The 27,482-nt window shown below is 49.9% G+C and overlaps 1 protein-coding gene and 1 long non-coding RNA gene across 2 annotated transcripts in view; one reads left to right on the forward strand and one right to left on the reverse strand.

The window, feature by feature from the left end:
* Positions 1 to 27,482, forward strand: part of LOC145722801 (uncharacterized) — a 287,389-nt gene that overhangs the window by 190,101 nt on the left and 69,806 nt on the right. The gene's annotated exons all lie outside the window — the stretch shown is intronic.
* Positions 39 to 15,169, reverse strand: LOC102732560 (butyrophilin subfamily 2 member A2). Its single transcript, XM_081827361.1, has 8 exons — positions 14,940 to 15,169; positions 14,387 to 14,515; positions 13,288 to 13,635; positions 6,814 to 7,095; positions 5,263 to 5,463; positions 4,872 to 4,892; positions 4,748 to 4,774; positions 39 to 3,421 (listed from the first exon to the last, which is right to left on the reverse strand). Exons 2-8 carry the CDS (start codon positions 14,469 to 14,471, stop codon positions 2,799 to 2,801), a joined length of 1,587 nt encoding a protein of 528 aa, XP_081683487.1. The 5' UTR covers positions 14,472 to 14,515; positions 14,940 to 15,169; the 3' UTR covers positions 39 to 2,798.

Here is a 27,482-nt window from a genome sequence, read left to right on the forward strand (position 1 = left end):
AAAAAAAAAAAAAAGAAAAACCAACACGATTGCTCAGCCTTTTCTTCTAAGGTGACACGCAGGGAGCCATGGGCTTTGTGGTTAGGGCGAGGGTGGGGGCTCCAAACACAGCCTCTGTTCTATCTCGGGACCACTTTTGATGGCAAAGTTAGGAAGGGTCTCCTGGAGGAAGTGATGGTTTTGGGGAGACCTGAGGACTAGGAAAGAATCAGCACATTTGGGGGCCATCTGCCCAGGGCCCCCGCGTGACTCACCTCCTCCTAACCCCACTCACCCCCCTTCTCATTTCCCATCTTTAGTTGGTTTGGAGGAATTTAAATGCCTATCCCAAGTGTTTGATTTTATTTATTTTACAAGTGATTTCCCACAGTATACCCACCCACCCCTCCACCACCCCTCTCTCCACCAACACTCACTGGCCTCTTTCTCAGAATGAAGGTCAGGGTTGAGTTCGGCATAAGTGAAAGCGTCTAAAAGATATACAAACCTGCTCAAAGCTTTATTGTACAGAATGCTGAAACACTGCAAGGCTGTAAGTTGCTTAAAATCAGCGTAAGAGTTATTAGTGACAGAGGGAAGCTGAAGGGACTGCCTTTTAGGAAGACTCCATTTCTCCTGTTTCTCTGGTAGGCCCCATGTACTCATGTTCTGTATTTCACCTTGCATCTGAGTAAACCAAAGAAGCTCTGTTCCCACTCCAAGACGGAGGCAAGAAAGTGCATCATTCTGAGTTTCCTCCTAGGCCCCCATATGCCTGATAACATCTGAGAAGAAGTGGGCCGAGCATGTTTCGGGACACTAGCTTCCAACAAACCTCGGTTTTCACTGGTGTCAACATCCCCGACCTTTGGGGTTTTATAGAATAACACCAGTCGCCTTTGATTGGATCCTACCTGGATTCCTTAAGGAACATGCACCCTGGACCCCTTTCCAATATAAGCTCCTAACAGACACTCCCTTCTCTGAGTCTCCCAGACTCTCTGTCTGCTATATTGTATCACTTACACTATTCAGTTTACTGCTCTCGCTTTTTCCTGGCTTGCCTTCGATTTCTATGCTGCTCAAAGCCCAGGACCCTCTTGGCGGGTCTTTGGACCCACCGGGACTTTCACATCTGGCCTGCCTACTCATGAGCAGCACTGGTTTCCCAACTGGACTTGCAGACCTGTGCTTTTGGTTAAACCTGTTTAAATAATACTGTAACAAGAGAACCAAAAATAAAAACAACACATACATGTTAATAACCCAGTCTTCCATCTTACCAAGTCAGCTATTTCAGTGCCCCATACTTTCCAGAAGGTGTCCATGTGTCACTGCTGTAGTTTTTAAATACCTTTTTTCAGCCCACTTTCTACAATTGGATTACTACCATTTAAGCCATCACTTTAGATACCTGACTCCGTTCCAGGATCCTCTATCCCAGTTCTCAACCTATGATTTGCAGATTTGGGGGGGTGGGGGTGGTCCCTGATACACTTTCAAGGAGTCTGCAAGGTTAATACTATTTACATAACAATAATAATGACATTATTTGTTTTTGCTCTCACTAGTGTACAATGAAGTTTCTAGAGATGACCTGGCCTATGATACCCCAACACTGAGTACAGACACACATGTGAGGGTCCAGACCATCTCTAGTAAAAGCCAGATATCAGATTTGCAAAAATGTCAAAGAATGCCACATTTCTCAATAAAATTTATTTTGCCTTGGAAACAAGTTATTTTCATAAAACACGTTTTTATATTAACTTACAATGGGGTTATTAACAATGGGCTATCTTAATATAAATTATAAATACATTTTTAAAATGTCTGTTTCCATCTTCAATGCCATAAATATTGACAGATATAACCCAAATGCTCTTTGGGGTCCTCAATAATTTTTATTTTTTATTCATTCTTAAAGATTTTATTTAGCAAGAGAGAGAGAGCAGGAGGAAGGGCAGAGGGAGAGTGAGAGAGAGAATCTCAAGCAGACTGCTGAGCACAGAGCATGCAGGGGCTCGATTTCACACCCCAGAGATCAAGACCTGAGCCAAAACCAAGAGTTGGACACTCGACCGACTGCACCACCCAGGGGTCCCTCTCCATAATTTTTAATGTCTAAAGGCAGCCTGAGGTCAAAAAGTGGGAAAGTGCTGCTTTCCCCACTGAACCTGAACCCCGGGATCCACCTGGTTCAGTACTCACCTGCTCAGCTAAGACCTTAGACTTCAGGCCACACTCAGTAACTGAGTACTGACTCCCAGTTTATTGAGGGGACACCTGAGGCAGGCCGAGATGTGTCTTCATCCTTCTCCAGCTCAGTTCTAGGCTGGGAGGGCTTTGCTGTGTGGTCTGGAAAGCTCAGGGGAGGGGTGGAAATGGACCGTCAGCCCCTGCGCCTCTCGGCTGTGATGGCGAGGCTCCCACCCCCCTGGCAGCTTCCTCTGTCCCTGACCTCCAGCGGTGGCTTCCCTCCCCTCACAGCCTGCTGTGTCCAGATGCCCCCGCCCTGAGTCCACAGCGTCTGATGTCAACCTGAGCGTCAGGCTCAATGTGTCACTCTGATGGGAGAGCCTGTCACTTTCACACACTCTTCATAGGTGGGAGCCATGTGGCAGCCCCTCTCTGAGGCCGGACCCTGCCCCGTGGTCCCCAGCAGACGAGTTACTAAAGCAACAGTCTAATGAGGGGCGGATGGGGCTGGGCCTGAAGCGGGTGTCGGAGGGGCCTCTGGAGGAGGTTCTTCCGTGTGTGCACCGGGAAGGAGGGTCTGTTTCCTTCCGGGGTGCTGTGCAGAGATGGCCAAGGCTTCTCTACTTGGCTCTGAGGCCAGAGCACTGTTCGTGGGGGCTGTGACGGGTCCCTGTCCTGTGGAGGATCAGGCCGCCCTCAGGCACCAGGATCCCCCGCGCCCCTGTGAAGGCTGGGCAGATGAAGAGGGGGCTGTCATCAGACCCCAGCCTGAAGAAGGGTCTCAGGGGCCCAGAAAAGGGTGAACGGGGACATGTGTAGATGTGTGATCTGTCCCTCATGTTATAGAAGGAGATATCTCCAGCTTCATAGTCCAGGAAGACGCCCACCCGACGAAGACGCTCTTTCAGGGGAAGAATCCTCTCAGGGGAAGACAGGACCCGGTACTGGTTTCCAAACATCTCCAGGGTCCAGAAGCCATTCTGGGGGACCAGTAGGGCCTCCCCTTTCCTCTCAACACTGTCTCTGCAAACCCCCACAGCCCACACCATCACGTTTTCGACCTCCACCTCCCAGTAATGCCTCCCTGAGGAGAAGCTCTCCAGGCCCAGGACACAAGGCCGGCAGTCGAATCTCTCCGGGTTGTCGGGGACACTCTGCCTGGAGGGGCCTCTTCTCACACTTCTCCCGTCCTCCGTCAGGAAGAGCTCAGGATGAGCGGTGTCCGGGTCTAGGACCACGTCGGCTGCAGAAGAAGTCTCCAGTTTAGGCCTGGGGTCTCAGGAGATGGTGCTATTCCTGGACCCCGGGGAGGTCCCAGAAAGGTGGTGGGAGATCCCTGTGTGGTGGTCTTTTCCATGAAGGGCCCTTGATCCCAATTCCCAGGCAGCTAGCTCACAGAAGTCCTGAGGCTGTACTTCTGCCTCCTGGGTGACAGGAGCCTGGCCTCAGATAGGGGATCATCAGGGGTCTAAAAAGGTGGAAAGTTTAGCAAAGGAACCAAAATTCATGGCTCCCGCTTTCTCTCAATTTTCTCCGCTCTGTCCCTTTTTCTATTCAACACATATGGTCTCTGGGACTCTCTTTAGTTAGGAACGTTCCAGTTTGGTTTAAACCAGCAAAGAGGCCCATCCTGCTCCCTCTCCCAGTGAAGCAATTAATGCCAATTTTCCCCTGCAGATTCCTGCGTAGTAAAAGCTCCTTTCATTGGTTCTCCGGATTCCATCAGTTTCACCAGGTGACAACTGATTTAAATGACTCCCAAGGGCACCCTTCCCAGGAGAAAAAGGGAGGGTCACGTCTCCACAACCTGCTTCTGCATTAACAACATGGGTCTGACGCCTACGTCTCTGCCCTCTCGGGATGTAGGAAAGGCTTCGGACCCCTGACATTCTGCAGATCTCCCACCTACAGTTACTACTCAGCTGATCGACATTTCTGTCACGTAAACGTGATTTTCTCCTCTCCCCACGTTGTTGACATGTCTGACTCTGACAGTTCTGAAATTCACCTAAAGAGGAAAGGTTCGAGTACCACAGTATCTGGTAAAGCCTGGATTGCTTGGTGCTTTTGAGCAGAAGGGGAGAAATCATAAGATGCGAAGTGCTCATTAGGATGAGGAATTCGGATCCTATGCTCTCTCTCTTGACCAACCCCCTCCCCTCACAGGCCATTCCCAGAGCATCAGTGTTCCCCGGGAGCAGAGAGGTGTTTCCGGACACCTAAGCATCCCCCCTTGAATTGGGTGTGGGGAAGCTTATTGCTTTTCCATCACTTGGTTCTCCAATTGTGCAGAGTCTATACCATCTCCCAAATTAATCCAGGATCCAAAGAGCAACAACTAAAATGTAAATGTATGGTAAAGCTCTGGTAATGATAGATAAAATTATGCTAAACAAGAGGACATCCTCAGGAGCTGTGGGGATTCCCTGATGGCAGAGCTGGGACCCAGCGCTGCGGCTCACCCCAGCCCCTCCGCCTCCCAGCGCCCCCTGCCCATTTCCTCTAATACGCCCTGCTGGCTGCCAGGGGGCAGACGCCTGAGCTCGGAGGGCGTGTCCACGGCGCTCACCGGCCTGTAGCAGGGCTCGTCTCCATCCTGCAAGGGGACAGACACACAGAGGAGCTGCAGGAGCTGCTGGCAACCGAGCAGAGTGCACACCTGCATGGACTACTTCAGGAAATGGTACACTTACGTAATTCTTCCTGAAGTTGCTCTGAAAAAGAAACAGAAACCAATTCAGGTCCTCAATAGAAGAAATCAGAGAATTTGAGTTTGTGTTAAACGAGCGAGGGTGGGTCCTTCGTCATCACCCCTGTCCCCCGCTGCCCCTGCCTCTGGAATTGTCAAGATTCCAGAAACAATCGATGCACCGGAGGCTGGATGTTATCACTGCTTATTAGGTTTGCGTTTGTTCAGAGCGTGGGGCTGAGTCCGCAGAATGGGAGCAAGCAGGCGGGAGGGTGAGTCCCTGGTTGCCACGGGTCCGGGCCCCTTGCCGTGGCCTCTGTCCATTTCCTCCCTGTCCCCAGGCTTCTAGCTGCCAGAGCTGTGGCCCTGTGGGACCTGTCCTCCTACTCTTTTACCTTTTATTTGATGTTCTTTCTCTTTTTCCGCATGGTCTGCCTCCAATTCCTTACATGCAATTTCCTTCTCTTCATTTTCAACCTCTTTTCCCCTGTGGAGTTTCCTGATGAGACAGATGCTCCCGGCGGTGAAGAGGAGCAGAGAAGGCAGGATGACAGCAAGGCCCACTGTCCAGGGAAAGGTGCTGGGAGCAAAGGATTCTGAAAAGGGAGCCAGGAGAGTCCCATTCAGTGAGAGAAAGGAGAGCCCGGATGAGAGGGCCCCTCACGATGCCCTTGGGAAGGGCTCCCTGAGGTCCCTGCTCTGTGAGCTTCTTTCTCAGAAACCCCAGAGACCCTGGCTCTGCAAGGGCTCATCCCACAGGAATTGCCAGGGCTGGGGGCCCAGGAGCCAAAAAAGCAGGAGCCCCTGAGGCTGCCATGGGAAGGACCAGGGTGAACACGGCTAACCAGCCACCACTGAATCACCACAGCCGCCACCCGGCACACCCCACCACCCCTTCTTGCCCAAAAGATTGCAATTCCCCGCTCCCTGCTTCGTCTACACCCTCTGCAGTCTGTCCCCCGCACAGCAGCCGGAGTGAGATCCTGTCACTTCTCTGCTCAAAACCCTGCAGTTTCCTATGTCACTCAAACTCCCTCAATAATCCTTGCCTGCACACCAGCCAGACCTGTCCCTTGGGGTTCCTTGAAGCTGTCCGACATGCTCCTGCCTGTTCTTACTCCCTGGGTTGCTTGGTTCTCAAATATCTGCACGGCTCATTCCTCACTTGCCCAACTGCCATCTTTTCAAGTGAAGACTTCCCTGACCATCCTATTTATAATTACAACTCCCCCTTACCCCAGCACTCCCTGTCCCCTCCCCCAACTAAGTTTTTCTACAGTACTTACCTCCATCTGATATAATCTGCAGATTAATTATTTCACTTATTGCTCTCTGCCACCCTAGAATGTTAGCCCCATGACGGCAGGGATCTTTATGTATTCTGTTCACTGATTTATCTTCAGTCTCGAGAACAATGCCTTGAATGTAGGTGATACTTGTTAAGTATTTGTTGAACGAATTCGTGCATGTCTGTAGATAGACAATCCCACCCACCCTTCCCTTGAGAAATGCCATGGGCAGGAAGGGAGAGATTCAGCAGGCAGCCCTCTGGGTGTAAATAGACACTTGGCCAAACCACTCTCCATTTATGATTGTTCTAAATGTTTTAAAAATGGCTGCAGGGGCACCTGGCTGGCTCAGTCAGGAGAGTGTGTGACTCTTGATCTCAGGGTGTTATGAGTTCGAGCCCCACGTTGGGTGTAGAGATAATGTAAATAAACTTTAAAAAAATTGCTGCAGGATAAGGACTGTGACAGAGAAACAACTCTCAGAGAAGACTTTGATTTTCCCCTTGAGGCAAGACAAAGGGAGAGTCCTCCAGCTCTTCGGGGCTCAGGGCCCTTCCACCCCACGCTTCTATCTCCCCATCCCTGTTCCAGGCTCCGCTCTGTCTGTCTGAGGACCCTGCCTCGGCATGATGAGCCTCCAGAGGGCAGGGAACCAACCTGGGATGAAAATCACAGTTTCCTTCTCCTGGCCAAGCAGGGTGTTGTTGACGGAGCAGGATGTGTTCCTCACACAGCAGTCCCTGATGACCACGGCCGTGGTGACCACGAAGAGGCCGTCTGCGTCCGCCGTGTAAGCCTCCTCCAGGGCCGGCATGATCGCACCGAGAGGGTCCCTCCACACTGCACGGGGCTCCGGGAACCAGCCTCTAGACGTGCACTCCAGCCGCACGCTTCCATCCTCCTGGCCCTTTATTTCAATGAGGGGCTTAGAGCCCAGGCCTGGGGACAGAGACCAGGGAGCAGCTAAAAAGGCAATGGCGTCCTAGCCTAAGTGTCTTAGATCAGCTCTCCCCGGGGAGAGCCAAGGGATGGAGGAAGGCAGCAAGGGGCCAGTGGCCGGAGAAGTTGGTTGTTCGTGTTCCATGCATTCCCACAGGACTCCTTCTGTGAAAGGAGGGAGGAAAGGAAGGATGGAGGAGAGGAAGGAAGAAGACCCTGGCATTGGACAACATCAGGAGACCAATATGCCAATACATCATGAGGTCTCTGAGGGCACTTGGCTTTGCGCTCCACCCGTGACCCCATCACAGTGACGCGCATCCGTCTGTCTCCTACCAAGTGACTGTGGGTTTGGTTGTCTCACTTCTGGGTGAGTGTGTCTGCTCTGACCCGAAACAAGCAGGTTGCGGATTTCACTTTCCGTCCTGCGGGGACTTCTCAGCAGCGCTGGTCTCCCGAAGCTCGGGAATAATCCGATAAGGACAGAAGCCTGCTGGGCCAGGTAGAATCGTGGGAAACTTTTTGACCTCAAGACATTGTCCCTGCTCTCCCGGCTTAGGGCTGCAAGTGACACAGGTCATCAGGAGTGGTTGTTTTTAGGAGAATGGACAGAACTAGAATGCAGAACCAACCCTTACCCCAGTTCAGAGACGTGTACCTCCCAGGGGCTCAGTCAGCCAGAGGATGTCCTTAGATCCCTCCACAGCATCTACCAGTTAGAAAGATCTGGGTGCTCCTGGGATCCTCAGGATAACGTATCACCTCCTCAATGTCAGCAGAACATCACAAAAAATCCTGATTCCAGGCTCTTCCCAACTTATACCGTCTATAAAAGAATCTCTAATAAAAGAGAAGTCTGGTTCAAGACCTGTTAAGTGCACGGTCCTAGAAGACTTCTGCCCCTTCAGCCAGGGGTCTAGTGATCATCCAAAGTTCTTAATTAAATTAAATTTTATTTTAGAACAGCTCAACAAAATAAAATTCCTGTTTATTATTGGACAACATTGTCTCATCCAAATTTCTTAAAAAAAAAAAGATTTTATTTATTGGGGCGCCTGGGTGGTGCAGTCAGTTGAGCATCCGACTCTTGGTTTCAGCTCAGGTCGTTATCTCAGGGTCCTGAGATCGGGCCCTGCGTGGGCTCTGCACTTAGCATGGAGTCTGCTTGTCCCTCTTACTCTGCTCCTACCCCTGCTCTCTCTCACTCTCTCAAATAAATAAATCTTAAAATATTTTATTTATTTGAGAGAGAGACAGAGCAAGCACGAATGGGGAGCAGGCAGGGAGGGAGAACCAGGCTCCCCGATGAGCAGGGAACCCAACTGACGACTCCACTCAGGGCTGGATCCCAGGACCCTGAGATCAAGATCTGAGCCAAAGGTAGACGCTTAACTGGCCATAGGCGCCTCACATCCAAACTTCTTAATTCCTTTGTTAAGGCAATCCAAAAAATTAAAAGACAAAATGAAGACAAATTAAAAGACAAAAGACAAAATTAAAGCAATCACGTAAGTCTTAGCGCTACCAGCTCCATCTGATTTTTGCCAAGAAGAAATAAACAAAAAACAAAAAAAACAATTGCACACTGAAAGGCTCAGGCAGAAACTCTGAAGTGTGGTAAGACTCAAAAGAATTCAGCAAGTTGGAAGGAAATTCTACAAAATGGGGTTCCATGGGGTTCAGTCAAGGCAAGTTTGAGACAATAGACTTAAGGACAAAATCAACCAGCCAATGAACCAAACAAACAAAAAACATAAATAAACAATTCTACGACTCAGTTCAGACTGGGGCAGGCCTGGCCAGGGTCATGTTTACAGGGAAAGAACAGAGGGTTCCTGCCACATACAAACCCATCCTGGTCAGCCGTGCAGTGCTGCTATGAACAGAGTCAGGGCACCAGGGTTGAGAAACCCTCCTGCCATAATATTTCAGTCTAACGCTCTCCCAACTGAGCTATTTCGGCTGCTTTAATATTTCAATATGTTCTATTAATCACATACAAGGTTGCCCTTCTAGGTGACAAAGATGGCGTCTCCTACCATCTGTGAATTGAGGTCCCCTGGGGAGGCCACCGTGTCCTCTAAGCCTTACTTCCATTGGTCTCATCGACTGAAATGCCATTGATTTAGGTGTATCTTAAAGGCTCTTCCAGCCTTCAAACGTTTCTTTTAAAGTATAATAAACTGGCCCTGAGAATGAGGTCATACCTTAAAACCATTATTAATAAACACCTAGGGGGCGCCTGGGTGGCTCAGTTGGTTGAGCGACTGCCTTCGGCTCAGGTCATGATCCTGGAGTCCCAGGATCGAGTCCCTCATCGGGCTCCCTGCTCGGCGGGGAGTCTGCTTCTCCCTCTGACCCTCCTCCCTCTCATGCTCTCTGTCTCTCATTCTCTCTCTCTCAAATAAATAAATAAAATCTTTAAAAATAAATAAATAAAAAATAAACACCTAGAAATCCTGGTTTATATGCCACTTCTATTCTAAAGCCTTGCCCAAGTCCTCTGGTCAAATTCTCTCGTTTTCCTGTGGGGCCAACAGGCTTGATACTTAATCATGCTTTAATGAAATCATCTGGACAAGTCACTCACTCTCACTACAATTAGTATTTGGAGAAAGGGAAAAAAGGCAAAAATTACTATCTATTGAGACAAGGGACGTCCCTATGTTGTCCCCATGTGGTTCCTGACAGTGGCTCTTCTCACTCTCAGAGTCAGAGAGTTTGATGACAAAGTCTGTGGTCCCCTCTCTAGACCCCTGGTGCGGGGTGCTGTGCTGGGACTCCACGTGGGGTCCTCTGAGCCCCCGAGGGGTACAGCTCACTCTCTCACTTCGTTCTGGTTGTGCTCGATTTCCATCCTGTCAGGGAAGCTATTCTCCCCCAGCCCCCCTGCATTCTCAAGCCCTCTCTGCTTTATTTTCTCTACAGTGCTCACCACCATCTAAGATGCAGTTTAATTAAATATTGTATTGATTGGCTCTCTGCACTCTCCAGAACGTGGGCGCCATGAGGGCAGGAACCTTGGTGTATTTTCTTCACTGCTTCCACCTCGGTTACTTGGAATAGTGACTTGAACATAGGAGCGGTTTCTGAAGTATTTGCTGAATGAACTTACGAATGTCTGTGATGCAAGGGGGCCCAAAGAGAAATTTTCCCACTCTGAATTTTTTTTTTGCCTTTTTAAATGTGTTTATTGAAAATTTAAAAATATATATGTGGCTCACATTTGTGGCATCTATTTTATTGCTAATGGACTGTACAGCTTTAGATTAACATCCCCATGTGTCATCCTGATTGCCTCCAGACTCTCGATAGTTTAAACTCACTCTAAAACTTTTTTCTTTTTTTTTTTTAATGCTTTAACATTCTTTTTTTTTTTTTTTTTGGAAGATTTTATTTATTTATTTGACAGAGAGAAACATAGCGAGAGAGGGAACACAAGCAGGGGGAGTGGGAGAGGGAGAAGCAGGCTTCCCGCTGAGCAGGAGCCCGATGTGGGGTTCGATCCCAGGACTCTGGGATCATGACCTGAGCCCAAGGCAGACGCTTAACGACTGAGCCACCCAGGCGCCCCCTCACTCTGAAATTTTGATATCAGCTATATATTTGTTTTTCATTCAGTTTATAACTATTTATTAAGCACCTACTAGGTGTCAGGCAATCTGCTCAATGCTGGAGATAGAGTGGTGAATAATTGCTGTTGTTTGTCAGATCCTGATGGGTTCTGGTTGCGATTTGGATAATAAAGCTTAAAAAAAAAAAAAAGTCCAGTAACAAAAGCCTGCAAAGGTACTCTCAGGGTACTCAAGGGTACTCAAAAATTTTCAGTTCTCCTGGGCACATAGTTGGGACTGTAGTTCCCCTCTCCTGTACCAGGAGGCATAACCATACGACTTGGTTTGGTCAACGAAATACGAGTCTAAAGAACATGGAGAGTAATGATTTGCCAGGCTCTCTTTCCCTCTGCTAAGGTGAACTGCAAAGCTCCAGATCCCTGAGCGAGGTCCGTGTGGACTAGAGCCCCACCTGACTCATGAGGACATGTTTCACGTGTCAGAAATAGACCTTTGTTCTTTTAACCTACTGGGTTCCGAGGGCTGCTTGTTACCAGAGCATCTCCTCGCATGTCCTGACTAACACACACATCAAAGACGATTAAAAACACGGCCTGACCACAGGCTTGGGGGAAAAGGTTAAAAAAGCAGATCTCAGGCTCAGAATGGAGATAGCGTGATATGATGACCACTTACAGCTTTAGGGAGCAGATTCATCCATTCAGTTGCTATTTGTTGAGCAGTTCTTACGCCCCAGACTCTGTTCCAGACATGGGCTTACAAAAGGAGCAAAACAGTAAACATCCTTCTAGCCGAAGAGACAAAACACACAGGATAAGTAAGTAAAATGCACATAGAAGGCTATGGGAGAGGAGGGGAAAAGGCAGGAAAGGGAGTGAAAAGGGTCCAGGATGGGGGTTGATCCTCCCAGTTGTGGGAAACAACTGAGTAGAAAGAAGAAACGGTGGGGTGTCTGGGCGGCTTGGTTGGGTGGCTGCCTTCAGCTCAGGTCATGATCTCAGGGTCCTGGGACTGATCCCAGAGTCAGGCTTCCTGCTCGGCAGGGAGTCTGCTTCTCCCTATGCCTCCCCCCGCCCCCCACCACCACCGCCCCGGCTTGTGCTCTCTCACTCTCTCAAATAAATAAAAATCTTTTTTAAAAAAGAAAGAAGAGATGGATTGAAATCGAATGTGAAAAACTTGTCTTTGGACTTGATGAAAAATGTATGGAGAATCCTATGCTATTGGTAAGAGTGTATATTAGCACAAGCATTTTAGAAAACAAATTTATAGTATCTATTAAAGAAGAAGAGAGGGGCACCTGGGTGGCTCAGTTGGTTAAATGTTTGCTTTCAGCTCAGGTCATGATCCCGGGGTCCTGGGATGGAATCCCGCATCGGGCTCCTGCTCAGTGGAGAGCCCGCTTCTCTCTCTCCCTCTGCTACTCCCCCTGGCTCATGCTCTCCCTCTCTCTCAAATAAGTAAATAAAAAATATTTTTAAAAGATTTAATTTATTTTTTGACAGAGAGAGAGACAGTGAGAGCAGGAACACAAGCAGGGGGAGCGGGAGAGGGAGAAGCGGGCTTCCCGCAGAGCAGGGAGCCCACCACGGGGCTCCATCCCAGGACGCTGGGATCATGACCTGAGCTGAAGGCAGATGCTTGACCGAATGAGCCACCCATGTGCCCAAATAAAATATTTTTTTTTTAAAAAGAGGAAGAGAAATATTTCTCATTATACAGCACTTCTAGGAACATGCTTCAATTGGGAAATTTGAGAATGGGCATATTATGAACTGAATTATGCCCCCCTCCATTCCTAACCTCCAGTACCTTAGGACGTGAAGAAGATACCAGTACATACAGAGAAAGATACCCAGGATGTGTCCACACAGAGAAAAGGCCATGTGAAGACACAGCGAGAAACTGAGCATCAGCAAGCCAAGGAGAGAAACCTCAGGAGAAGCCTGATCTTCCTCCAGAACCGTGAGAAAATACATTTCTGATGTTTAAGCTGGTCTGTGGTATTTTGTCAGGAGAAGGCAGTGTTCTATTTGTTGATATGAGTAGTGGTCACATGGGTTACAGTTCATAGTGATTCAGTAATCTGTACATTAATGTTTTATAAGTTTTTCTGGATGTGTATTATAATTCACAATGAAAGTGTCTAATTCTAAAGCAAGTCGCTGAGCAAGACCCTTGGAGATCTCTAAGTAGGCATGAGAATTATCTGTAGCAGTTAAAGGCTACAGCGGAGCTCTGTGTGCGCTTCTCAGGAATTGATGCCCACAGCCTGGCAGGGCAAGCCCACTCATTTGGTCCTTGGGCAGGAGGAAGCCACCTTCCCTGTTTATTTCTTTTTAATATTTTATTTGACACCGAGAGAGGGAGAGAGCGAGCACACGCAGAGGGATCAGCAGGCAGAGGGAGAGAGAGAAGCAGGCTCCGGCTGAGAAATGAGCCAGGACCCCGGGATCATGACCTGAGCCGCAGGCAGACGCTTCACCGATGAGGCACCCAGGCGCCCCGCCACCTTCCCTGTTTTAAAATCTGCTGGGCTGCAGTGGGCCTGAGGTTAGGAGAGAAACTTTTCTAAGGGTCACCCGGAAAAGCAACCCAGCAAAATGAAAGGACACACCTGCCACCATCAGGCGCACGATGGCCTCGTCGTAGGATCTGCCTTCTTGGAAGTAACAGTGGTAGATGCCGTGGTCGTGGGCTGTGACGTTGCGGATGACGAGCGCTACGCTCCCGGTGTTGATGCGTTCGCTCACAAAGGTGGTCCTTCCCCGGTACTCCTCCATCTGCTCCTCCGTTTTCTCTCGTCCGCCCTTAGACACGAGCACCGCCCGGGAGAACTGCGCGCGGAACCAGCGCACCTCCATGCGCTGCGCGTCCTTCTCGGGCGAAAGGTGGCAGTGGAACATGGTGTCTTCTCCCACCATGGCCAGGACTGGGTCAGCTGGCCCCACGACAGTAAACTGGGCTGTTCAACAAAGGAGCAGAATCAGACGGCGCGGCCATCAGAGATCTAAGGCAGGAAAGGAAGAGGATATTCCGGGGGACAGAAGTAATCTTTCTAAGGCCACAGGGGCTTCCTGAGCTGACCTGTTGGGGGCCGGTAGCTGGGGTTGGTGGGCAGCCACGGACAGCTGGTGGGGGGATCGACTGAAACGGCTAACACTTATTAAAAAGCACATACTGAGGACCTCGTGCTGACCCTGGCCTTACAGAGATTTTCCCTCTATCCCCCCGATCTAGCGCAGGGCCTGGAGGGTAGGATACACTTGAGGGGTCCGTTATGGTACCACCAGCCACGAACTAGTCCCCACTGGAATGTGCCGTAAATGTAAAATACACACCATTTGGAACTGTTAGAATAAAAAATGTCAAACATCTCACTGTTCATATTTTACATCAATTCAAAGTTTAAATAACAATATTCTGGTTATTTGGGGTTAAACAAAATGCATTGTTAAAATTTATTCCATCTGTTTCTTTCTGCTATTTTAAAGGTAGCTACTGGAGAACTTAAAAGTGTATGCGCAGCCCGCCTCTGTGGCCCTCACTGGGTTTCTCCGCGCCGGTCTACATTCGGAGAGCGCGTGCAGAGTGCGAGCCGCGGGACCCGAGCCGCGGGACCCCCGCCGCAGGACTTCACTCTCCCGCTCTGCAGACTGAAGTGCTGATCTTTGCCGTCCGAAGGGCCGGCAGGAGCTGGAGGCAGGCGCCCCTACCTGAGGGCAGCGCAGAGCAGCTGAGGAGCGCGAAGGACAGAAGCGAGCGGGGCGCCGACACGCGCAGGTCAGCCTCTGGCGCCATCTGAGCCAAACGCGCGGCTCCCGGGAGAGTCAGCGACACGACGCCTGGGGGTACAGACGAGGAGAAATTTGGCGCCAGCTCTGACCGAAGTCAAACTTTCCTGTGATCCGCACTGGGGTCCTCAGTGCCCCAACTTCTGTGATGAGCAGCGCCCTTCCTCTCCCGGTAGACTGACTCCTTAAACACTCCGCGGATAAGCCACAGGCGATGATCCGGGAAGCAGCTTTCCGCCCTCCCCGGCTCACTTCTCTGGCCAGAGTTGAGTGTCTGCAGGTGTCACTCGATCTTTTTCCATACCCTTCCTCGCCCCGCCTCCCCATCCTCCCTTGGAATCCTGCAGAGCGCAGGGAGGTGAGGGCAGCCGTGGAGAGCCGGCCCTCTCCCGGGGACCCTGCCTTCCACCGTCTCACTTCCCACCTACCGCCCCACCCCTGTCCCGGAGGCCTCGCGCGACCCTCCCTTTCCTACCTTCTCGAATTCACTTCTGCGTTTTATCTCCTCTGACGCTCAAATGAAGATTTTCCTGTTGTCCTTCTTCTCTCTAATCTCATAATCACAATCGGAGAACAAAACGTTCTGAAAGCGAAGAAAAAAACCTTTTCTTCGCCTCGCATTAGTCGCGGCGTGCGCGGCGTGCGCGGCCGCGGGACCCGGCACCGGGTCCACTGTGACCACAGAGTCCTTAGATGCCAAAGAATGGCCTAGAGCCCAGGATTGGCCGGCTGTGGGTCAACCAGCCAATGGCATCCCTGAGCCTACTTACTCACCAGTCACCAGGCAGAATACACACAAAGTTTAAAATCGCACAGCGGCGTGTAGCTTCTTGCGATTATCTCTGGACGTTTAAAATGTCCTTTTTTCTCATTTTCAGAAGCAGGCTAACTCCCGGAGCGGCCTCTGTGTGTAGACGGATGAGTGTGTAGTGGCTGGAGTTGGGGGTGGGGAGGCGATGAGGGAAACATAAGCGGCCTTACTTCCCGAGCCAGAAGAATCTGTTCCAGCTACGGGGCTTGTGGGGGCCGTAGTGGGGGCGCGGGAGAGGGAGGGGCTGGTAAAGAACGAAGCAAGACAGCAGCGGCAGCCGCCTTTATGGACGCCGTCGTCCATTCCGAAACGGCTCAGTGACAGGCACTGAGGACAGGGAGGCGCGTTCCAGTGGGGGCTGGAAGACGGCAGCCAGCAAAGGCTTTCCCGTGGGCTTCATGGTCTGCCGGTGGTGGGTGGTCTGGCTGAGCCCAACACCCCCTACACCCACACAGCGCCCCTCCCAGACCCCAATCCGGCCACTCTATAGCTTCTAGGATAATCTTCCAACGCACATTTCTTAGTATTTCCCCAAGTGCCTACATGCTTCCCCGGGAGGCTTCCAGATCGCTTCTGATTCACTTCAAAACTGCACGGCCTTGCATCCCAGGGCTCGAAGTCCCGAGGCCCGCACCCCCCCACCCCTCCCCGCCGTCGCTCTCCATTTCTGCCTCTGGGGCCCCGCCTAGCCTTCATGTCTCCGTCCTCCCAGAACAACTCCACACGTTCCCAGTAGGCCGTGTTCTCAGACCCCTCCGACTCGCAGGCTCTGCCCGGTACTCCAGCCTGTCCCGCGTTCTTGCTGCCGAGGTGACATGAGTCCATCTTCCCAGGGACCGGAGTCTGTGCTCCCCGGGAGCAGATGCTTGCCCTCTGTGATTCCTCTCTCTCCCTTACAAGGCCCAGCCTGGGCTCTGCACTCAGCTGTTGTTCAGCGCCTGAGTGAGAAAGCTAAGTGGGAGGCCACGCCCCAACGCAGTCCGTCCATACATCTGCTTCAGTCGCTCTCCCGCCAGATCACCCACCTTGGCTTCTCCGCACCACACTGTGCATGAAAACTGCCCTCCCGAACCTCCCAGGCATACCTGCTAGGGTGTGACTGGTGACACAGTGCTGGGCCATTCCGCCAAAACGTGCAAAGCTTGCCCTCCGGCCTGGCCTGGGTGGGGTGTGGGGACCAGATCCAGTCGCTGGTCGTCGGGGGGTGGGCCGCGGGGCCACGGAATGTGGACACGTATTGGAAGATGGAACTCATGGCTGCTGCACGGATGGCGTGGAGGGGGCTGCTGACAGACCTTACCAGGCATTCTCTACATTCTCCAGGCGGAGCCTCGTAAAGAACGCTGTCAATGTGCAATCCCATGTGCCCTTGGCCCAGTTCAGGTAGATAGTTTCCTGCAAGGTGACAAGTTCCCAGGTGCCTACTTCTTCTCCGTCTGAGAGCTTTCTCTAACACTGATGATGCTTGCTCCTTCGCATACAGGTGGCCCAACCTGGGAGGGCAGGGGAGTTGGCCCCTCTAGGGGCAGCCTTAACCCAAAGGGGGATGGGGGCTGTGCATACGGGGCCCAGGCACCCACCCCTGCCAGGAGGGTTCTGAGAGTACAGGGTGGGATTGGGCCCAGTTGCCCAGACAGTAACCAACTAGCTAACATACCCTTTCTGCCACTTTTCACTTAGTTGACTTTTTCCCTTTATTTGTTTCTGAACTTGGGTTTCCTGGGGTCACTTCCCAAGTAGACCACGTGCACCCAAGTCCTCGACTCAAAAGTCAGCTTTTGGAGAACCTGAATGAAGAGATGGAATTAGGTAGAAATTTTACCAAGCACTGTATCCAACAGTGAGAATGATCTTTCCTGGAGAAGGGCACTCTGACGTATGTACCTGGTTCTCTACTGAGAAGCTTTCATGTGTTATTTCCTTTTTTATGAACTAATAATTTCTATGAACTAATAATTCCTTTACTCATTTTTCTCCTGGGTTGTTTTCTATTTTACGGAGATTAGCTCTTTCTCTAAGATATGACTTGTCTATATTTTTTTTCCCATTTTTATGATTTTGTCTTTGCTTAACGGTCTAACATTGACCAATTCTCATCCCCTGTCACAGACTCTGGCCCGAGCAGCTCTGTGGGGGAAAGAAGCTTCTCTGGAGTGAGGAGGCTCGGGATTGCTGCTCCGTGCCCCACATTCACTGTGAGGCCAAAGGCCCGAGTCAGCCGTGGAGAACGTACATGGTCCGCTCAGTAGCCCGGCTCAGCGTGCTGTTCCCGAGGCTGCCCAGGGCCTGACCTGCTGTGCACATACTGCCTGTCTTCTCCCGGCCCGGGAGGGAACTCGGGTGACACAGGAGAGTCTGCCCCAGAGCCCTTTTCAGGCTCGCAGACGCTGTGGCTGCACAAAGTTCTGCTTTGGGGCTGGGGACTCAGCCATGCGCTCCAGAAGGATCCTGCCATCTTCATAACGCTTCATTCCAATACAAGTTCTATCAGAGCCCAGCGCTGTAGAAGGATCAAGGAGCCTGCATTCTGGGGAGCCTCCTGTCCCGGGGAGGCTCTCAACAGGTATCAGACAGCACACTCACCTTGGATAATTCAGGAAGGGTTTCCCTCTGGAGCTGTTTACAAAATGTGGGCTAGAGCTCTACCCTGGGGCCAGGAACCCCGGGGTTACCACCCACCCCTAACCCCAAGGAGAGGAGGAAAAGAGGCTGTTTTGAAGACCTAAAAGAACAGAGTCGTGTAGAGAGGGCTCTCTTAAGAGGAGCTTTGACCTTTGAAGGGGAATGTGTAGCCAGTTACAGGTGGCCCCGTGGGGAGAGAGCCCCCCGGGGAATAAGTACCCAGACTTCTCTCTCCTCTCTCCCTCTTCTAGCATCTGCTATGGCTCCCCATGGACCAACCCCAGCCAGAAGCCACAGGTCAAGACGGTGCCCTGAGAAGGAAAAATGCAACCCTCAACACCCGGACATTGGCCCGGTCTCAGTCTTCTGTTGAACATAAGCAATTTCACAGGACAGCAACATCAGGCAAGAGCATTTGTCACTATGATGGATCGAGATGAGCACAAGACCACTCAGCAACTGTGTATGAACATGGAGGAAAACACGTCCACACCGCAGCGGGGACCAAACATCGCCCTGGGAGAGAGGCTTCGACAGACTGCTGAACCTTCACCAGTTCCAGCTGTAGCCTCCATAGATAGTCTTCCTCCTACACCAGACCTATTAAGACCTAACCCCTAACCCCATAAAGAATGACACCTCCCCACCTCCCCGGCAGCATCCTGTCTAGAGCAAAGCCCCGCTTCCATGAGCCCTCCCCCAAATTCCCTAACACAAGCCCAAACTCTATGCCAAGTCCCCTCGGACACCTTCTTCCAGAGACACCCCCTAGTTTCCACCTGCACAGGTTCCCCTTCTGCCGAGGTCATGAACACCACTTGTCCAGCTGCAGGAGGGGGCCTGGGGGCCTTTGGTGGGAGAGCCTGGAGGTCAGCCCCCCGGGCCTACAGCAGTGTGCACCTGGAGGGCCATAGAAGCTATCGGGAACACAACTGAACCCAAAGCGCTGGGTGCCAGTCACCGCGGGGACGTTTTCTTCTCCTTCCTGACCCTGCCCTTCGCCTTCCCTGCTCAGACCCTCTGGAGCAACACAAGGAAGTTCTTGACCTGATACCATAGGGTCAGGAGGAGTTCTTCTTGGAGGAAAACCTCTCTTTCTCAAAGGCATCACAGAAACAGTTGGAAGGCGGTAGAGGCAGTTCCTAGGGACCAGCCAGGAGTGCTCCCAGGTGGATTTGGAGCCCGAACTCTGCACTTGCCCCCACGTCCCACCGAGAAGTGAGCAGAAGTCTCCGGAGGCCACTGTGGGGGCGGGGTGGGGGGCTGCGTATGGATGTATCTCTGAGGAGCCAGACCAGCTCTGGACTGTTGCTTACTTTGTTATAATCTATCCTTCCATTCATTCTCACTTGTGTATTTCAATCCTTACTTATTTTTTTGTTTCATGCCTTTTAAAGTAAGTGGCAGACATCAGTGCACTTTCCCCTGGATACTTCAGCTCACCTGTCAAGAACGCAGTTATGAGGGGCGCCTGGGTGGCTCAGTCGTTGAGCGTCTGCCTTCGGCTCAGGTCATGATCCCGGGGTCCTGGGATCGAGCCCTGCATCGTGCTCCCTGCTTCTTCCTCTCCCTGCCGCTCTGCCTATCTGTGCTGTCTCTCTGTGTCTCTGTCAAATAAATAAATAAAATAATATCTTAAAAAAAAATGCAGCTGTGAAGTGCTCCAGGCACCAATATGGTATTCGAAATATGTGTAGGAGTAACTTTCAGTTGTCTGCTCTAGAATGATCAGTGGGTTATTTTTACCTGGGTATCCATAGCTCCTAAATGCCTGGCTGTTCTGACATTATTGGTAGTCTGGCCCGAGGTACCTGGCCCCATCCAGGAAGAATCAAGACTGCCTCCAGTAGGGCTTCTGGAAGCAGGAGGGCTCTGGAACTCGCGCTCCCTCCTGTCCGTTCCCCGGCATCTGCTGGGAGAAGTGCTCCTCAGGAAGGGACTAGGTGTTCTTGAGGACCCGAGGGCCCCACAGATCACTCGAAGAACCACAAGCATAAAATCATGAAACTGTGAAGGACTGAGGACAGGCATGGGGTTGAGTTCAGAGACACAATAAAATAGGAGTGGGCATGGCGTTACAGAGGAGTGAGGAAGGACGAGTTAGCTCGGAATGTAAAAATCTGCCCTGCCAGTGAGCAGGCTGGGAGAATAGACATGTTTGCTAAAGCCAATTGCATAGTTAACGGGAGATACTATTTCTCCCAATGTCATGCTGCAGCCACAAAGATGCAAACAAGCCCCTTCTCCGAGGGCTTCCTGCTTTCTTACTCGCTGGGAAACGTGGTCTTTAAAATTCACAGGCTACCAAAAGCTTCATGCTCAAAATCCTATCAATGAGAATGAAACATTCCATTCTTGCCTGGAGGATCCACGTCAGTTTGACACAAAGAACCAAACTAGATGCTAAACTTCAGGCAAGGGCCCCAGAAGGCTCTGTTCCCCCCACCCCACCCCCTCCCAGATACTGCTTAAGGACACACCAAAGTGCCGGACTTGTTGATAAGGTCACGTGCTCTTGGCCTGGGCACCTCGATTACCAGGCGAACGTCACCAAATTCCTCTGATGTCATTTGCATCAGGGCTATTTAAGGATGGACTCCTAAGCTGGGGAAAGCGAGGAAACTTTTGCAAACACCTCCTCCCTGAAGAACGATTGCTATTTCTATATATTCTAGAACACGAAAGGTATATAAATTGCTTAGAGTATCGCTAGCTGCTGTAACAAGATATTCCAAAGTGTCAGGGGCTCAATTCAACAGTAATTAATGTCTTGCTCACATAACTGTCAGTTGCTTCTGGTTGGCAGGTAGGTTTTGTGGGTGTGACCCCTTTCATCTGTGAGCCTCCATCCCTGACAGCAGGGTCCTCCACATGTGGCCAGAAAAAAGAAAGTGGCCATCTCCTAAAGGCTTTGGCCCAGAGGTGACACACCTCACTTCCACCCATATTCTATTGCTGAGAGTCAATCCATGGGCCCCCCTCTCCCCCCGCCCCAGCTGCAAGAGATGCTGGGAAATGTCTTCCCTCGCTGGACAGCTAATCACCAGAGATAATGCTGTACTCTGGAAGGAAAACATGAATTTTGGTGGATAAGTTCCTCAGCCTCAGTGGGGAAAGCTGTTTTTATTCGGAGGGGACCTGAGAAACAAGCCCCATTTTAGAGAACAAATAAACCTGGACAGTCTTTTCTGCTTTGTCTGTTGTTGGGCTGTTGTCAACCAAGAGAGAGGTACTCTCCAGAAATGCTGCTCTCAGCTCCGGGGATGGTAATTTCTGGGAGAGTCCGAAAGCTTGCATGGGCTCATCCATGCACGGAATGAAGCACATACCTTTAGCCCCTATTTCTGTTTGTTTTAAAAATAGACTGTACCTGAGGCCAATTTGTGGAATTCGAGAAGTCTGACTTCAGGATATCCAGTCTCCTCTGGGTACTCAGTTTCAGATGCCCAGGGCCTGCTGACTTCTTAACCCTATCCCTTATCAGATGAGCTTCTGTAAGGTGAGGCTTCTTGTTTTTCACATTGGCATACTTGAGGGGAACTGGAGTTAGTGCCTGAAACACAGGGGCAGGTGCCCAAACCACTGGTTGAATAAAAAAAGAAAGATGAGAGAGTGAGGGAGATCATCGTTATCTACCTTAAAAACTCATTTGCTCTACTTTTTTAATATTGCATTTGAAATCTGTGATTTCTAATTGCTGAATAAAAGGCTATGTCCCTCATTAAATAGACTTCAGGAAATAGTGAGCAGGTTGGAAACAGATTTTCAGGTGCAAGGGAGTCTTCTCGACCCTGGGATTATCCCTTATCCAGATCCTGCCCTGAAGTTAAGCAAGGGCCCTTTGTCCTCAGGTTCCTCCCCCATCTTCATGCTCAGCAATGATTAAGCTGCTCAGATTCACAAAATAGGAACCTCAGACATAGCCAAAATAGTCTCCCAACTAATCAGTGGCAAGGATTTACCATTCTTATCTTTAAAAAAATAATAATGGTACTAACATCTACTCTACACGGGGTGTATGCATATTCGACAGGTTTCTACTATAACCATGCCTCAAAATAAACCAAACATCTCAGGGGATTATATCAAGCACATTTAGAGCCCAGGCCCACTTCACCGATATTCCACCGGCCAAGCCGAAAGTGAAGGAGGGGTGGCTTGGCAAAGACACACGGCTGACAACAGGAAAATTGGGGGCAGTGGCCCTGTGCACCACAGGAGAGAGCTCTGACCGCAGAAGTAGCATGTTCGAAACACAGAACACACAAACACAATCCCAATGCCAACGGGAACCCGGTTGCATTACTATTCTCCTAGTGGCCTGCCATCCATGCATATGCTCAAGGCCAAACTGGGAAGTCATCCCTGCTTCTATCCTCCCCTTACCACCAGCATCTAACTCACCAGCATCTAACCCACCACCAAGTCCTATCAGCTCCACTTCCAAATAAACCTGGATCCACATTCTGCCCCTCCACGGTTACCACCGCGATCCGAGCCTGCGCCTTCATCTCGGGCATAGCCGGCTGCCACTGTTTCCTGAAGAGTCTCCCTCCTCTGCACTCGGCCCTGCCCCATGGACCGCGCACCACGGGGAGGGAAGGTCACCATGGCAGCCTCCCCCCTGCACCCGCCAGTGGTCCTTGTGTCAGGGTGGGCAGTTAGTGAGGCTCTAACGGGATGCCTGGAGGCCAGCAAGGAGGAGGCCGTGGCCGGCTGTGGGGAAGGTCAGAGGCCTGTCCCACCAGACAGGCCCACGATGGTGGCGCCACGACAGGAAAGCCCTGAGCAAGTGAGGAAGAAAAGGTGGGAAACTGTCCTACCAAGAAATCCTTGCTCCAAGTAATAAATATTCCTCTCCCCTTTGTTAACAACTGTCAGTAATAGAAACCCAACCCCCAGGTCGTGGCCTCTCCCTCTCTCTCTCTCTCTCTCCCTCTCTCCCTCTCTCTCTCTCCCTCCCCCTCTCATCTCACCAGAGTATACTTTTCATTTTAGTAAACTTTCCCCCTCATGTCGCTTGTCCACTGTGCTGCATGTCTCTTTGAATTCCTTCTCATAACAAGACCAAGACCCTCTGATGACTCCTTCAGGGCTGGCTGGGTCAAGGCCCCAGGGCCTGGGGTCTTCCCAGTTCAGCTGGTCACTTGCAGCTTAAATAAGATCCAATTCCTTACCATTTTCCAGAGCATGCTTCCCTGAGATGCAGATCTCCATGCCCCAGGTGGGGAATCTTATTAAAATGTAGACTGACTCTGTAAATCTGAGGTGCAGCTTGAGACTCGGCATTTTGAGTGGGCTTGGTGCTTCGGGCTCATGGCCCCCAGTGGAACACCCTCTGTGACCTGCCCCCTCCCCCACTTCCTCTTTAGCCACCTCCCTTCAAAGGCCTTCTGTCTATTCCTTTTCCACTTCAGCTCTCCAGCCCCAAGGACTCTGCCCCCACACCTGCATGCTCTCCTCTCAGAAGAAGGCTTACTCCTTCTCATCATTCCTGCCTCAGCTCAGCTCAGCCATCACCTTCTCAAACAGGCTACTCCTGACCACCCCATCTTGCTTGAGAGTTTCTCAACCTCAGCACTATTGACATTTTGACCGGGACAGTGGGGAGCTGTCCTGTACGTGGCCGGATATTTAGAAGCATCCCTGAACTTTACCCTCTAGGTGCCAGGAGCATTACCCCCCCCCGCCGGCCCCGTTTGCAATAATCAATAATGTCTCCATACGTTGCCAAATGTTCCCTGAGGTTCCCCCCCACCCCCGTTTGCAATAATCAATAATGTCTCCATACGTTGCCAAATGTTCCCTGAGGGCGTGCTTATCATCCTCAATCCCCGGCTGAGAACCACTGCTGTATCTTAGTTCTATCTCCTTCAGGCATCTTGTGTATTTGTTTCACTGTAGGGCCGGAACTCTGTATACATCTCGCTCACCTCTTTCCCTGGCACTTTGAACAGGGTCTGATACATTGTAGGTGTTTGGTAAATATTTGTGGATCGATGAATGTATTTTTGTTACCAGATGAATTCCTTTTTTTTCCCCCCAAATGAATTCTTTTTTTTTTTTTTTTACGAGTGTTGGGTTAGACATTTTATTTTATTTTATTTATTCTTCAAGATTCTATTTATTTGACAGAGAGAGACACAGCGAGAGAGGGAATACAAGCGGGGGAGTGGGAGAGGGAGAAGCAGGCTTCCCCCAGAGCAGGGAGCCCGATGCGGGGCTCGATCCCAGGACCCTGGGATCACGACCTGAGCCAAAGGCAGACGCCTAATGACTGAGCCACCCGGGCCCCCCCCTCCAAATGATTTCTTAAAGTTTCGTGCCATTTTATAATTCAACAGTGTACTAGGTAGGTGTTCATGCCATTTTTTCAGCATGTTTTAAAAATTTTTATTAAAGAAAATTCCAAACATACACAGAAGTAGAGAAAATAGTATAAAGAATCCCTTAGGTGTCCATCCCCAGCTTCAGCAACTCTAATGTTTTGCTGGATGGAAAATATTGCATCTCTCTGCTCTCACTTTTCTCCCCACACACCATACAGTTTTATCCATAAGGTTAAGTCTTCAAATAGTTAAGGACGTCCCCCCCCCCTGCCAAACCACAACGCCTTTATCATGCCTAATAAAAATTAAGACTACTGTAGTTTCTTTGAGTCATCTAAACCCAGTCATATGTAAATTTCCCCAAATGTCTCTCAAAAATGTATTTTTACAGTTGGTTTCTTCAAATCAGGGTCCAAACAAGGTCAGATCGTTGCCATTAAACGCGCATCACATTCAGTGGTGTGTGGGGGTGGGGATGCAAACTAGCTTTACTAACTGCTAATTACTGGCTGACTCTTTTACAGGAATTCTGCTAATGTTTTATAGATGCATTATTACATGTAATCCTTAGAACATCACTTTTAAACAGTAAATGGTGAGCTCCTTCTACTCAGAAGAGACATCTGAGGCTCAGAGACCCGAGTAAAGCTGCCCCAGGTCACTGACAGAGGAGTAGGCTGCTCAGATTTAAAGCCAAATGTCTCACCCCAGAGTTTCTGCTTGTAACTGGTGACGTGGGAATGTAGGGATTCAGAGCAAATGGTCAAGAAAGAATTCTTGAGACGTCTTCGGTGCAAAAAGGCAGTTTTACTAAAGCACAGGGACGGGACCCGTGGGCAGAAAGAGCCGCATTGGGGTTGTGACAGGTGACTGATTATATACTTTCAAATTGGGAGGGGCTTAGGGATAGTGTAAGTCACTAAGGAATTTTGGAAGCAGGGTTTCCAGGACCTCTAGGGGCTAGCTGTTGTTAGGAAAAGGTCATTTATTACTGTTTACTTAGACCCTTCAGTCATGAGACCCTTCAGATGTAGATCAGGGGGCCATATGTGGGGAGGATGATTGCTAACATATCTTGGGGCATAGAGATAAAGGAAGTTTCCAAAAGAATTTTTATATGTTAAAGAAGTCTTACAGGAACCTGGAGTTTGGGATAATGTTAAGCTAAGATTGCCTTTTGCCCTTAGCAAAGTATCAACATTGAGGCAGCTGAGTTTCTAGAGGAAGGTCACTCTGCCTAAGGACTTGTCAATGGACTGTAAGCAGTAAGGATATTTAACTTTTTCTTTTGCCTTTGTTTCCCACATCACCTCGTATGCTGTTCTGAATCGGCGTGATAATAGAGAAAACAGTGGACAATCATTTAGGTTGTAGAAGGAAAACATTTTGACGTTATGAAAGTAATGCAGAGGGTGCCTGGGTGGCTCAGTTGGTTAAGCGACTGCCTTCGGCTCAGGTCATGATCCTGGAGTCCCGGGATTGAGTCCCGCATCGGGCTCCCTGCTCGGCGGGGAGTCTGCCTCTCCCTCTGACCCTCTTCCCTCTCGTGCTCTCTCTCATTCTCTCTCTCAAATAAATAAATAAAATCTTAAAAAAAAAAAAAGTAATGCAGAAATGCATGATGCCACCTGCTGTTTGTCGATCTTGATGTAACACAGTAGGTGCATTTCCACTGTACTATAATCTCTCTGCTTCATCTCCAAAAATGACCAACAGAAGAATTCAAAAAGGATTTGTCGAGTGAATGTGTATCATTCCATATAGGTCAGGTTAGTTTATGGGTAAATTTTAGTTGAATATTAAGTCTGATATTTTAAAAGAATTTTAAAACTTGGCTGTTAGTTGCCCACACCATGTAGCAGTAACCCTTTCAACTGCATCCTTCACTTGGCAGCCATCAGCTCTCTGCTTAAACGTTCCCCAAATGGGCACCTCGCTACCTTACAAAATGAACAAGGCTAATTGTAAGAAAGTTACTCTCCTACAGTGCAAACTCTGCTTCCTTGGAACTTTCTTTCATCTTTTGGTTGTAGCCCTGCTCTGTGCAGCTAAACAAAAATTAATCAGATCCCTCAAACTGAACAGCTCCACAAGTTATGATTACAGTAATAAGCTCTCATTTTCTCTTGTTATTGCTCACATTTATGGAGCACCTGCTAAGGCCTTTACTAATTCATTTGTTCCTCAGGAGAATCTTACGAGGTGGGGGCTATTGTCCCCGGTTTACAGATAAGGAGACTGCTCAAAACCCTCCCGGACCAGTCCCTCCTCCCCTGCCTTTCTTTATCTTTCTTCTGGGCTTATTTTTCTCCATAACATATAGGTCACCATCGGACATGCTATGGCGTATGTCACTTGTTTATTTTCTCTCTCCCTCTCGCTAGGACGCCAACTCCATGGAGTCAGACGTCTGTTAAGTTTTGAGTACTGCTCGATCCTTTTGTCTATGAGCTCCGACAGAAGGATTGCGCTCTTGGATGCTTTCCAGAATAACCACAGAAATGGACTTAATAAAACTGTAAAACAGAGTAAAGCTCTAGCAGTCTTGACATCCCCACCCCAACTTTTTCCTCTTCATGTTGTCGCGTCTAAAATTTGTTTTAATCCACAATATTTCAGGTTGAAAATAAAAGTGGGTAGGAATCGTGATCCAACTGGGTTGTTGTTAGGAGAAAATGAAACAGTATCTATAACACATTGTAAAATGTGTCCACAAGAAAACTACAGGCCCCAAATGGGGACACTTACCAAACCAGGGCTTTAGACCTGACCTAACTGCGGTTTCAATCTCCCCAGAAATGCGGCCTTACCAGGCCAGTCAGGAACTTTCCGGTCCGCCCCAATGAGGGAGTGTGGCACCTGGGCCCCCCCCACCCCCCCCCCACTCCTACGGGGAAGGTGACTTTGCCCGAAACAATCCTTCCTTTTCTTTTGCTAATAACCTCCTTGCCCCACCCTCCTTCCTATAAAACCTTCTTCTTCTTTTTTTTTTTTTAATACTGCCCCTCAGAGCCCCGCCTCAACTTGCTGGTGGGGGGGAAGCTGTCCGGTTCGCGGCTCCCGTTATAGAGCCAATTAGAGCTTTCAAATTTACTGAGTTGTTTTTGTTCTTTAACAGATGTGAAGTATCCTAACTAACTGCCATCCAGACAGTTATGGTTTCGCCCCAGTAACTTCCTTTCTCCCCTCCCCTGCTCCCTCCACCTCTCTGCTTCTTTGGCCGACTTCCAGCTGTCTTTCTCCTCCTCCCCCTCCC

The sequence above is a fragment of the Leptonychotes weddellii genome, chromosome 8 (assembly GCF_054177405.1).
Source record: "Leptonychotes weddellii isolate Sample4059 chromosome 8, ASM5417740v2, whole genome shotgun sequence".
NCBI lineage: Eukaryota > Metazoa > Chordata > Mammalia > Carnivora > Phocidae > Leptonychotes > Leptonychotes weddellii.

What these genes read in the sequence shown, in the direction of transcription:
- LOC102732560 (XM_081827361.1), bottom strand. Translation starts at nt 14,471, where the DNA reads ATGGCGCCAGAGGCTGACCTGCGCGTGTCGGCGCCCCGCTCGCTTCTG. An exon ending in CTGCTCTGCGCTGCCCTCAG is followed by an intron (nt 13,636 to 14,386) that starts GTAGGGGCGCCT and finishes TTTGTTGAACAG; the next exon opens with CCCAGTTTACTGTCGTGGGG. An exon ending in AACTGTGATTTTCATCCCAG is followed by an intron (nt 5,464 to 6,813) that starts GTTGGTTCCCTG and finishes CTCCCTTTTCAG; the next exon opens with AATCCTTTGCTCCCAGCACC.